General features: G+C 44.5%; 1 protein-coding gene across 2 annotated transcripts; it reads right to left on the reverse strand.

Annotated features, from left to right (window-relative positions):
- Positions 1–519: 519 nt before the first annotated feature.
- ints8 (integrator complex subunit 8) lies at positions 520–12,514 on the reverse strand. Of its 2 annotated transcripts, none has more exons than XM_035431191.1 (27): positions 12,365–12,514; positions 11,776–12,091; positions 11,472–11,612; positions 11,231–11,302; positions 11,077–11,128; positions 10,722–10,904; positions 10,410–10,517; positions 8,273–8,428; positions 7,524–7,624; positions 7,039–7,180; positions 6,878–6,945; positions 6,504–6,679; positions 5,770–5,900; positions 4,908–5,018; positions 4,177–4,378; positions 3,826–3,947; positions 3,318–3,502; positions 2,947–2,980; positions 2,789–2,848; positions 2,643–2,704; positions 2,001–2,119; positions 1,790–1,893; positions 1,580–1,630; positions 1,220–1,293; positions 1,076–1,140; positions 921–964; positions 520–722 (listed from the first exon to the last, which is right to left on the reverse strand). In XM_035431191.1, exons 2-27 carry the CDS (start codon positions 12,078–12,080, stop codon positions 606–608), a joined length of 2,985 nt encoding a protein of 994 aa, XP_035287082.1. In that variant the 5' UTR covers positions 12,081–12,091; positions 12,365–12,514; the 3' UTR covers positions 520–605. The 2 variants fall into 2 exon arrangements, with proteins under 2 accessions (XP_035287082.1, XP_035287083.1); XM_035431192.1 differs by having other exon boundaries at positions 11,776–12,094; positions 12,365–12,483.
- Positions 12,515–13,352: the final 838 nt, after the last annotated feature.

Consider the following 13,352-nt stretch of genomic DNA (forward strand, 5'->3'; position numbering starts at 1 on the left):
CAGGGAAACATAAGTTGCTCACTCACAGTTTAGACCATGGGAGATAGTTGGATAATTATCAGTCCTCCTAATTTCAATTGTTGGGATGGTATTACCATTAATCAAATGCTGCTATGATTTTGACGCGAATCTACTAGTTTTCACTACATGCATCAAAGGGACTTGTGAGACAGATCATCAGTAAGCACAGAGTCGCATTTGTTATTCACTGACGCAGTCCGTCACATTTGAGTTACTGCGTACATCTCACCAAATGCATTTTGTTCAATTCTGCATCTTCTAGTTCTAGAGTAAAAGGTGTTAACATTTGGCATTGAGGTCAAGGGAACATACAGTATATAGCCTCCATGTCCATTCTCGTTAACCCTATCTCTATGCAACACCTGCCGCGGCTGCTGAGTTCCATTGAAAAACGCGGAGACTTCACACTAGCATGTTTGTATGAGCCACTGAATTGAAAAATGCATTAAAAACTATGCACTGTAGTGTGTAACTGTACATAAAACAACGGAACAAACCAAATGCTGGAAATGTTTATTTTTCCAATTTAAAGTAGAAAACGAATGATATATACAGTCATTTAAAAGAGCTCGTTCAGTTTTGAGCTAGAAGTAGAGCTTGGCCATGGCCTGGAGGAACTTCTTCTTTCTCTTCTGAGCCGCCAACTGCAGTACCTCCTCAGGGTTGCTGGCGTTGAGTTCCGCCTGTCCAATGGCTTTGATCTGAGGAACACAACACCCTGCTCAACGCCCTGTCTTTGCATTGCCTCAAACTGACCATATTGCATCACTGGACACCGCAAGACATAACATTACTCAACACAGTACTTTCTTGTATAATGCACATACTTTACACCAGACACCATGCTACAAATGACTTTTGTGTATGTATAGGAAAGTTATTAAGATTGAACTACTCACAGCGATCTGTCTCTTTTCGTTCTCTCCCCGTTTATGGTGTATGTCTGGATACATCATTAAGATAATAAATACACAGAAAAAATGTGAAACAACCTCACTTAATGAAACAGCACAAAGCAAGACACAAAGCAGCACCACACAAAAGTTAAGGATACACGTCAGATATTCAAGGATCGTGACATCCCAGATGTAGTCATAGAAGGAATCCATGGCATCATGACTAGAAGAAAAACATAAGAATTATTTTTTGTCAAATTCATGAAATCTCCCACACTACCACCGAAACAAAAAGTAATTACCTGTTTTGTTCTTGAAGAGCTTTAAACGCAGTCATATAGTCCACCTCTCTGAGAAACTGGCAAAGTACTGCCACCTACAGGACATGGTGGAGACACAACATAGTTTTATAATTCAATACCAAGAACAATTTTCTTGTCACAGTGGTGTAGGATCCACAATGTGTGGATGTTTCAGTGTTCTAATGTAAAATGCATGTCGTGTGCCTGAAAAAAAAGAAAAATGAGGAAAAGAAAAATGCACACTTTTGTATTATCCAAAATGCAATATGGAATTTTCATTTTCCAATGAACAGTTGCATTTGAATATTGTCGCCTTTGACTTCCATAGAGACATTAAAACAACATAATGAGACAGAATACCTGAGTGTGACAATTCAACAGCGAACAGCACTTGATCATTCGCTTGAGAACCTGTGAGGAAGAGAGCACATTCTCACATGACTATTCTAAATCATTAAAAAAAGACATGCAGTGCCAATATCATTCCAGCATGGAACAAAAGCTGCAGCACGTTAGCAGACAGAAAGTATCACAAAGCTTTAGGAATGTGAATGAGGGCTCTCTCAATACTTGGTCGGTGTAGACGTCGGGGGGCACCGCCTTGCTGAAGTAGTCGGAGCAGACCGCCCCGGCCTGGAGGTAGTAGTGCAGAGCCGCGGAGTACTGGCTGGTCACTGAGGAATAAGACGGAAGACGAAAGGTTTTCACACTAAAACTGACCACGTTAGCACGTTAGCGTCCCCTGCACCGATTCCTAACCCTGTATCCCCCTACGACTTACCAAAGTAGATGTCAGCCTGTGTGATTAGCCAGGAGTGGTTGTTGGGGTTAAGGGTCAGGGCATAAGTAACGAGCTCCTTCATGGTCACGGCCACTGCCTCGACGTCCACAGACTGCAGGCTAAAGGAGAGGGCAGGTCTTCCATTTAACACTCAATTCTCTGCCTTTTACATTTGAGCCACGTTCAGTTTCTGTGTAATCAATTTAATACTTCCGTCATAAACCAACATGAAGCGATGTGCCTGAACGTTCATTGAAGTAAATTTTCAATCTCATAACAAAATGCCAGGCTGCATACGAATAACCACAAGCAACTGCATACAATCACAAGCTAAACAGCTGGGGACTTTCACCAACAGCCAAGAGTACATTTATGTACCAACATCAAGTTCTGCTGGGCTACATTGTTACTTCTTTCAAGGTGAAAACCGCAACACTTGTCTAATTTCTGCTTTAGGCTCGTAGTGGGTTCTCCTTGTATGCTGTACTCTAAAAAAAAATAGGTACCCTGCAGCAGTACACATTCTAAGACCAGAGAACCTAAACTGGTACATCCAAGCAAATGGAGTCTATTTCCCCCAGTACAATGCACCGAGCCCTGCTGAGCGGTGTGCGGGCAGACACACACTCGCGCGGGCCTCACTTTGGCAGGGTCGACGGCCATATCGACAGGTGCTCCGCCGTGACCTCGTTGACGATGTCGTCCTGCAGAAGAGAGCAGAGGACAGGTGAGCCGCGGGCCAGACGGCGCTCCTCAGAGAGCAGAGGCGGGCTGCGCGGGGCCCCTACCCGCACGATGCTGTGCAGCCGGACGAACAGCGAGATCAGGGTGGTCAGCACCAGCGGCTCCTGGAAGAGACGGCAGATCGGCGCTCGGTCAGTGCCCCCACCCAAGGTTGCGCACAGAGCCGCCATTTCACAGGCCATCGGCCCCCGCCTCTACTCACCCGCAGTTTCTTGATGAACGTGACAAATTTGCTCCTAAAACAAAACACAAACGACATATAAGGAATGTCTGACTTTTTCTTAGGGAGACATATCGTAGGCTAATGAGTAAGATTGGGTACATTTCATTACATTGCATTTATTTGCCATTCATTTTATCCAAAGCAACAAGACAATAAGTGTGTACCAAAAGTCATTGGAACGGCTACAAACACAAGTCCAATAAAGTACAATACTCATTACGTAACAGTTATTCATTGCCATGAACACGGGTAGGGAGTTCCCAATACACTGGAAAGCACCCAGTATAACAGGATAATCTCTGATGAGAGCTGCAGGTGGCGGCCATTTTGTGGTGCCCTGGAGCCCGTACCGGTGCAGGATGCCCATGGTGGAGTCTCGCTGCTTGATCAGGCTGACGCGCCCGTCGCTGGCTCTCTTGTACTGGTTGGACACGCTGCAGATCTGCACCACCACCTCCCACAGGTCCTTGGCCGTCCGCCGGCTCTCCTTGGGCCCCGGGAGCTCCTTGCAGGTGGCGGCCAAGAGCTGCCCCAGCTGAGCGACGCCACCGCAGGGGTACAGAGGGAAGAGACATGGGGAGGAACTCAGAACAACCTTACACAAATCAATCTGTTTCATTCTTTCAGAGCACACAAACATATGGGAAAGAAACCTGAACTATCGTGATAGATTCATGATCAAATAGCGCCCAACTGAGGCAATTTGTCTCTATACTTGTTAAAGGAGTGGTGAGACTCACAATTTCATCCTACACTTTCACTACAAAGATCACACTTCATGGGTTGTGAGGTAAAGGCGTGAATCCTGATAGGCCGAGAAGCCTTTTTCCCCAGCCACGCGGGCGGCTCATAGCCTACCTTGATGTAGGGGTTGTTCATAACCAGCGACTGGGGCACCTGCAGAGTCAGGTACTCGTTCTCTCTCCAGTTCAACATGAAGGCCACGCACTCCTCCCCCACGAGCTGCCGCAGAGGAATATCTGGAGGGGTTCGAAACGAGGCAGCTAGTAAAGACCGCACAGTTACTGAGCAGAATCACGTAGAAGTTAATCAGTGAGATTGAGAAGAAATAAATCGAAACGGGTGATTATGAGTGAAAATAACAGAACTGAAGGGCAGATTTGTGGAAGGTGTTTTCCCATGGCGCATTTTCACGGTTTATGGAGAGATATTCGGAAATGGCGGTATGCAGGAGAGCTGCGGGCTCACCGTGGATCCTCATCTCCAGGTACCCGCGCACCCTGCTGACCAGGTCCGGAGGGGGGCGCTCTCGGGTGCACCCGCCCCCGCTTTCGTGGGCGCGCACCTCCAGCAGCAGGATCTCGTTCAGCATCACCTGACGCAGCTTGGGCGAGAACTCCGTCACCAGCTCCAGGCAGGCAGAGAACAGCTGCCGCGCGTGAGCAAAGTCCTGCGGCAAGAGGAGCAACCACAAGCACCAAATTTCACTGCTGCACTTTATTAGCATTCAAAAGCTACCTCTGGACATGGGCTTGAGCACAAGTAACATTTATCAGCCAGTCACCAACCATTTATTTATTAGCAAATGAAGACATTCATTTAAAAAAGCATGACACTAAAGTTTGTAATACAACTTCAGAGAAACACAGATAAAGCATACTGCCTTTGCTTAACTCTTTGAGGAGTAGGTTTCTCAGAATATTTTATTCAAAATTCCAGTCAGAACTAGAATTCCAGTTCTAAAACTCCATTGTATTCAGTTACCAGTAGTGATCGTTACATCACCATTAGAATGTTCAGCTAAGAACACATATTTGTGATCCTACACTTTAAAGGCTTAAAAGTAATTCAGCAGCAGCAACCTCAACTAGTTATCCTCAAGGAAACACAGCTATGGTGCCATCTTTCTGACTTCCCCTTAAAACCCATCAGTTACTTCAGCAGTGAGGGAGGGGCTCAGGTAAACTGGCGTAACTCACTTTTATTGTGATGCAGTGCAAGCCTTTTGCCATGAGAATGTACACCAGGTCCCGCGTCAGGTTGTCCTTAATGCCCAATATCACGCTGACGTAGTCCTGAGGAACCTCCCACTGCATATGCAAGTGAAAAAAGGGAAACAGCCTGAGTATTTACAGCTGACCAGAGAAATCCAGACAACACTGATTACACATTGGAATGTCTATGAAGATTAACACTATGTTTTAAGGGTCTATAACAGGTGTGTTTAACTGAGGGGGTGATGGGATAGATTCACGATCCAATCCGAAGACGTTTTACAATTACATTTACAAATAAAAATAATTTCTCAGTACAGAAATAAACACTATGAAATAGATTCGATTAAGATTGTCTACTTTACATTTACTTGTTACTTGCATAATACCCTAATAAACTATTTACTATATTGCACCTGTCATTCAAAAAGCACTAGAAAGTGCTTTACATCAGACAGACATTAGCAATAAATTATTTAAAGCTGAACCAAATAACAGATATACTGAAAAAAAGACATCAAGCAATGGATATATAGTGCATAAAAATGTAAGTAATAACATTTCTAATGATCATAAAAAATACAGCTGGTAGTATAGACTTGCAAATAAATGTTCCTTTTCTCTTCAACAACAGAGTTCGGTGAGTATAAGGAGCATTTGTTTGTCAAAGTTAAGGCAGTTACATGCAGACCACTGTTCATGCATCTGACTATGGCTCAAAGAACTGAGTCTCGCATCACCGAACAGCTCCGCTGACTTCGGGGAGGAGCCCAAATCCCGGCTCCCCATCGCTGCTGAGGGCCGTACGAGCAGCGCCGCCTCGCCGCGGCCCCCGGGGGCCCCTCACCTTGCTGTTGACGCGCCAGAAGGGGCGCTCGGCCATGCCGTGGAGCTCGATGAGGATCTGGCGGATCCGGCGGCAGTCCAGCGACAGGATGAGCTGGTGCTCCAGCTGCCCGATGTTCACGCTGGCGGAGGCTGAGAGGGAGAGACGGACGCTAGGGCTCAGCGAGCACAGGCTGCCGGGCGCCCTGACAACAAGCCTGGAACACTACTGGAGGCCGTGCTCCAGATGCAGATCACATGACCTGTGCCCTATAGCCTATGAAGTGCGGAATGTTGAGTGCCAATTGTGTAGAGGTGCATATTCATATTGGAATGCTGTACCCTTCGGTTTGGTCATTTGGGAAAGTGCAAGATGTCTGATGTGAAGTGTACACCATGGCGTTTGTAGACTTCACATCAGAAGTTTGTCTGGTTTGGTTTGTCCATTGCATCTTAAAACGGAATATCAGTTACACCCATAATCTTGTCAGTAGATAATAGTTTCCCAACATAATTTACACTTGTCACAAAAAAATACTCAAAATACACCACTACAAAGGACATTGGACACTTGCATGTGTACACACAGCAAAGAATGTACATTCAGAGGGCCACTGTCCTTTGTAGCTTTGGTTTGGAACAGGACTTTGAATGAGCACTTCCCTCAGAAATCAGGGAGAAAGTGGGATGTACTGTCGCCAAATATGAAACGTATCTGCTGCATGAATTGACACCTTTCTCTGGGTTTCGGGGTACCTGGGATGTCGTAGAAGGAGGGAAGCAGCTTGGCAGACAGGTTGATACTGGCCGACCTCTTCCTCATCTGCTCCACCAGGGTCTTCCTCTCCTCTTCCGGTAACAGCTCCACGAACAGCTTGTGGGCGAACACCATGAAGACCAGAGACGTCTCCTCGACACTCTCACACACGGCTCTGCACAGAGGAGACATACAAACACAGACACGCGCGTGCACACACACACACACAGACAGACAGACACACGTGCACACACAGACAGACAGACAGACACAGACACACAAAAGGTTTCAGTCTCCCATTACACCAGTGCGTAGGGACACCGACATTTCCAGCCCCAACAGCTCAGCATGAACACAGTTCCACTCTACTTACTTCAGGAGAGCCGCTAATTTTCTTCTGGATGTCTCTGCGTGTTCCGCGTCCAACGCCCTTGTGCACACCTACATTAGCAGAACACCAGTTAGTGAACAGTTCTCACCAGAGTACTAAGCGTAACGCTTTAAAGTGCCCTCATGAGGCCCACAGGTCAGCACCTCCAGCAGGAAGTCGACGGTGCGCTTGTTGGGTCTGAGGAGCAGCTGCTGGAAGAACACGCTGACCACCTGGCCCTCCAGCGCCTCCCGCACGGCGTTGCACACGCACAGCTTGTGACACACCTCCTCCAACGTCCTGTCCCTGAGGAAAGCGGACAGAGCTCAACCGCGCGCACAAGGGCAGCTGACTCTACCAAACCCAGCCCTTCACACGTATGCACGCAAGTGTGCACAATCAAAGGTGAATGCATTCTGAGAACAGGCTAGCAACTGATACGAAAATTAACTTAACATGGAAGTGCAATTACTCCACAAGTCACATTATCCTGCATATTGAAACTATCCCGTTGGCTCTGGAATCGGTCAATGGCCTGCAGAGGATGTACATGCATAGTCAAAGAAATCTGCTGTGGGAGACATCGTGACTAACGTCATACGGTCATTTAGACCCATGAAGCATCACGACCCCTGCAACGTGCACTCACCCCTGCTGCACTTTGTGCACAAACTCCCTCAGGATGGACTGTCTGAAATAGTTGGGCAGGCTGAGGGTCACATTGTCTTTGATGAACGTCTCAATAAGAGCCTGGAACGGAGAAGGGAACAGAGCACCGATAACATGTTCCATCTCAGTATCTACTGAGGAATGACAGGCAAAAATATGGTAAGAAAACAAAGTTGTCTGTACAGCACATAACAGCAAAGGAACTTACATTTACCTCTTCCTATCACAATAGGTCAAAGAATTTTCTGCCATATTATGCTGGTGCAACACAAGGTGGTACACTGTATGATAGAATGGTACACTATGCTAGTGCAACACAAGGTGGTACCCTGTGTTAAGGAACAATGGTACACTATGCTAGTGCAACACAAGGTGGTACACTGTGTTAAGGAACAATGGTACACTATGCTAGTGCAACACAAGGTGGTACACTGTGTTAAGGAACAATGGTACACTATGCTAGTGCAACACAAGGTGGTACACTGTGTTAAGGAACAATGGTACACTATGCTAGTGCAACACAAGGTGGTACACCGTGTTAAGGAACAATGGTACACTATGCTGGTACCAGCTCAGCCATACTGTCTGCATATGCAGGAAACAGGAAGCACCTGCCCCGTTTGATTATCTTTCCAATCAAATTTGCGTCATTTGAAATTTCTCTTCCATCTCACAGGGTTTGAGCTCACGGGTGACATGGTAATGGAAAATGCGCGTGTCCTTTCCTACCTGATAGTTTTTGCTTTTTATGAAGTTGTTGATGAGGCTGTAGGGGGTGAGCTGTGCATCGCTGGGGTCAGACGCTCCAGTGAGGACCCTGCAGGCGTTCCAGTACCCAGCCAAGCGCCTCTCATCCAGACGACAGTGAAGGGCCTTAGAGTCCAGCTGCAACAGAGCCAGCAGAGGGGAAATCACCACCCACGCAACAGGGCAGTGCTCGATTCAGTAAAGTGCACTTCAGTAAAGTCAGTTCAGGAAATGAATTGAAATTTAATTGATTAATTGGCACATGGCCCTAGTGCGCTACGATGACTTGGAATTGACTCCAACATTGCCGAGCACACATGCATTTTCAACAACAAAAAAATACAGTACTGTCAGGGTTCATACACTTTTTCACCAATGATTTTCAATGACTTTTCCATGACTTCTCCACAACCTTTAACTGAATTTCCATGACCAAAACAAATGACTTTATCTCAGCGGGACAATTTAAAATTATTTATTGTAACACTAAGTAAAATTAGGTCTGCATCTGAAACATATGGTGCCTCTCTAAAACAAATAAACACCAGACAGACACACTTAGATACATTCTTTCATATTTTAATTCGAATAGTTTAACATTTTGTCAATGTCTCAAACAGGGCTCGAAATTGCGACCATTTTGGTCGCATATGCTCCCAAAATTTAATCTGTGCGACTTCGAAATTGGGAGAATTTGTGCGAGTGCAAATAATTGTTCTGGTGCAACCTTTTTATCTTTCTTTTTTCATTCAAACGTCTCTTCCTCTGTACATTCGCTAGTTATGACACTGAGTATGTGCCTTGTGAGCTGACGGTGACCCTTCTAACCAATCGTGAGCTTGACATTCTTACCTTTAATGCTGATTTTAAATTGGTTAATATTAGCCTTCAGTCACTCCCTTTTGCAGCACTCCACTGTCACGCGACACAGAGAGCTAATGCGTTTACTTATGTTACCTGAAGACAAAAGTTAATGTTCAATTTATTAGCGTTATCGAAAGCTGAAAAGTTGAAGCGAACGATTACGGCATTTTTTTTGAAACATTAACTTAGTGTTTTGTGTAGCGACCCGGTTGAAACAGCTAATTTCTCCGATGCAGTTTACTGGCGGTTGATTTAATTAGCGGTATCAATGTGACGAGAAGCGCTTTGTCGTTTGAATGCATAACACGCAATTCCATGAAGAGTCGACACGTTTTAGGCGTGACAGTTTAACTGTTACTTGTAAACCGTACTGTTATATTGTCGTTTTTTATCAATAAAAAATCTATTGCATATATTGTTGGTGCTCCTTAAATTTTGGTGGGTGCTCCTAACCTTTTGAAATTGGGAGCACCAGTGCTACCAAGTAAAAAAGTTAATTTCGAGCCCTGATATATTATTGAAGCTGCACTTCCCTGGCATATTGTTGGCACAGTAGGGCCTACGTTTACTAACTGCTACATTAGCAGAAGCGTACCTGTTGGGCGTGCCTGTAAACAGACTGAGCCAGACCGAATTAACTTCTCACACCACCAAAATACCGCGAAGGTTACGTGCCAATTTACGTTTTATTACTATACATACCATTTTTATGATTGGATTAATTAGCAATTGTATTTGATGCAACTTTAGCTATATTTCCATTACTTTTCCAAAACTTTTCAAAAAATATTATTTTCCATAACTTTTCCAGGGCCTGGAAATTGCATTTTAAATTTCAATGACTTTTCCAGGTTTTTCATGACCGTACGAACCCTGTACTGTGCAAATGTCAGAGACCACCCTTTCACTTATTTACTTTCCAGTGAAAACAGCCAATAACTGCAAGTTATTTATTTTTCAGGGCTCTAACATAATGTCATTGGCACATTTGGTAACACATTTTGTAGGGAGGACACAGCTTTAACTTGTTTGTTGATTGGAAGGATGGAAGACTCAAAGTGGCAGCAGGGTGCACAAAAGAAAGAGTGGACAAATGCTGATAGATTTGATATTATATGTAATGATGGAGGCTTTTCTGTAATTCTCCGTTAAATATACGTTTCCTGCGTTATTGTCGTCAAAAACTAAAAAAAATTATTTTCACAGAACTGCTGGCAGTTCTTAGAAAAGGGCACATTTTAACCTGGTTCTGTACCTTCAGCAGCAGCTCCTTGGTTTTAAAGAAGTGTTCTCTGGCCTTCTCATACGAGGAGGGCTCTGAACAGCCTTGCTGAAAGAAAATGGCGCCCAGATCATAGTGAACCTGCCAGACAAAGCAAAAGCACAGAAACGATTACAATGAATTAGAATCAGTACTCATTTTCATCATTTCCAAAAAAAAAAAAAAATGAAAAACAAAAGTCACATTAGCACTAGAAAGATCAATATATTGTCCCAATGCTTAAATCAATTTCCAGACATAATTTAAAATGCGCAGAGGAGTGCAGGTTCGAGTAACATACTGCACCTGACAGTGCAGCTCGTCAGCGCTGATCTTGAGCCCAGCCGTGGAACACTCCGTTTCTCCATTGGTCGTAGGGGGTTCGGCTGCCAGGAGGTCCAGAGTCCTCAGGGTGTGGATGTAGAAGTCTTTCTTGATCCCCAGGGCCCCCTCCAAGACCATGATGGAGTCTTCCGACTGCTCTTTTAGCTGCAACAGGCAAAATGGTCTCACTCTTCCTCATTCAATGAGCAACTGGGAACAGCTAGCTCATTTCTTAATGATTACCTTGGTCATCTAGCTAAACCACTATCCAATCCATGCCCTAATTCTGAAATCTATCATAATTTTCCCATAGAAACTCAAGGAAATCAACACTCACCACTTTTAATATATTTTCAGTCGATTCCTTCTCCTGCTGTACGAGATTCAACCTGAGAACAGAAGGAACACAGTCACTCCCACAAGAAATCTGGAATAAAAATATGAAATTTGAATCCAAATGTTTGAAAAGGACAATTATTTGAGGTGCTGACATGTTCATCTGGTGAGGTCCGAGCTTAGTTGGTTTCTCTGGGAAACTGTTCAGCACGATAGTCCGGATGGCCCTTAGGGGGAAAGAAACATCAGAACAGGATAAGCTCCTTACGCATTAAAGGTGTAACAAACGATAACCCAAACATATAAGCATACCGCCCCTTCAGCTCAATGCTGCCTAATGAAGGTTCTGCTTTTTTTAGTCAAAGGTTTTAAGCGTATGGAGATGAATGTCAATACCACCGGTTGTAGATGAGCACAGCCATGGCGGTGGTTGGGGGCAAGGTGGACAAGTCCAGGTCCACATGTTTCACCCCAGGGGGAACCTTGCTGACACACAGCAGCTCATTCAGGAGCATGTTCAACACAGGAATGGACAGGCTGTGGGAACAACGGGTACAAGCATAAACCATCCTGTCCACTACATTAAGAATGATGCCTAATTACAATTCTAGCGCTTTTAGAGGCTAACATATGTGCATCAACTCTCCGGTGTAGCCCTTTGATTAAAGGGGGGTGAAATTGTTTTTATAGCGGCACGAACCCTTTCTCCAGTGTGTCCAGGTCCCATTTCAAGTGAGCAGAAACCTTGAGGGCCAGCAGCTTCAGGGTGCGGTTCCTGCGATTATCCGCGGGAGGCTGGACTTGGTTTTGTTCGTTCACAGAGGGCTTGGAAGCTTGCTCCAAGAACTGGATCACGAGCTGCACTGGCGATGGGTCTGGAGAGCTCTTCTGCAGATGATTTTCCAGCAGCGATTCGTCCAACAGGAATTCGAACCAGGAGGTTTGTGGGGGAGTGTTCGGCCGACTGCCGGTCACGGCCACCCGGTCTGCCGTTTCAGCACTCATCTTCGCATAGCCTACTTAAAAGCGGCATACACCAACACGTACAGCCTGAATTTAGTGATAGCTATCCCGTGCACCACAACAACACATGGTTGTAAAACAGACAAAACAGTTATAACTGTTTAGCTAACCTTGCTGGTGCACATCCCATGAACACTCAGCGTACGAACATAAGAAATTATGCACACATGATGTGTGTATAGCATGGGTTATAGTGATACTTGCCAGATTAAATATTGGCAATCGATTTACACTAATTTACAAGTTAACAGGGTAGCGTTACTCACCCTTAACAGTGACTGAGGTATTGTGCTGAAAATATTTTTTCCCACCAGCTAGCTAACGTTCCACTTCTAAATCAAGTTAACACTTTTAACTTTAACTGAGCTCCACAATCACAACACAAGAACCACTTCCGGGTAAGTCAGCAAGGGGAAGTAGTATAGATATAGCAATTGCTAACACCGTTTTCTCTTAGAGCGCGAGAATAGCGCCGCTGTTACGCCTGGGATATAAAAGCAGTTCGCCACAGCCACGGTGCTCTGCGCAAGTGCATTCGTAAAACTAGTTATTTAATTCCATGAAATATGGAGTAAATTGAAATCATTGAACGGAATACCAGAACGATCACTGGAATGTAAAAATGGAATAGAAGATACTTTCAAGATCAGCACATGCTGACGAGGTATCCATCTTTCATGGAAGGCATGGATCTCTATGGACAGTAACCATAGGCTATAAATCAAATTGTATGATGTGTAACTAGTATCACATTATTTACATATTTATAAATGCATCAGCAAACTACTTTCATTTTTTCTCAAATATAATTTTAACAGTACATAAACATGGCTGGATGTTTTGATAAGATGCATTGCTATAGAAAACTCAAGATAAGCAAATTAATCAAATATATCAGAATAACAATAAAAATGAAGTGGCAACACATGAATCTGAGTAAAAAAAAATAAAATAATAGAGAGATGCACAACCCAAGACTGATTCTAGTGAATGTGATGGGACATGCATTTTGTGCTTTCTGATTAAGTTTGCATGAAAGGGACAAGTTCTAGTTTAACTGAATCAGTTGGAAGTCCACACAGTAGTTCCAGTGGTCCTTCTATATGATTCTGTGCTTCCCTGACAGTTTGGGGAAGGCCATTTCCTGTTTCAGCATGACAATGCTCCTGGGCACACAGCAAGATCCATATAGAAATGGTTTTGTCTAGAATGGTTTGGAAGAACTTGACTGGCTTGCACACAGCCCTGACCTCA

This window comes from Anguilla anguilla, chromosome 8 (assembly GCF_013347855.1).
Source record: "Anguilla anguilla isolate fAngAng1 chromosome 8, fAngAng1.pri, whole genome shotgun sequence".
In the NCBI taxonomy this organism is placed as follows: domain Eukaryota; kingdom Metazoa; phylum Chordata; class Actinopteri; order Anguilliformes; family Anguillidae; genus Anguilla; species Anguilla anguilla.

What these genes read in the sequence shown, in the direction of transcription:
- ints8 (XM_035431191.1), bottom strand. Translation starts at nt 12,080, where the DNA reads ATGAGTGCTGAAACGGCAGACCGGGTGGCCGTGACCGGCAGTCGGCCG. An exon ending in AAATTAGCGGCTCTCCTGAA is followed by an intron (nt 6,680 to 6,877) that starts GTAAGTAGAGTG and finishes TCCTCTGTGCAG; the next exon opens with AGCCGTGTGTGAGAGTGTCG. An exon ending in CTCCTTCTACGACATCCCAG is followed by an intron (nt 5,901 to 6,503) that starts GTACCCCGAAAC and finishes TCTCCCTCTCAG; the next exon opens with CCTCCGCCAGCGTGAACATC.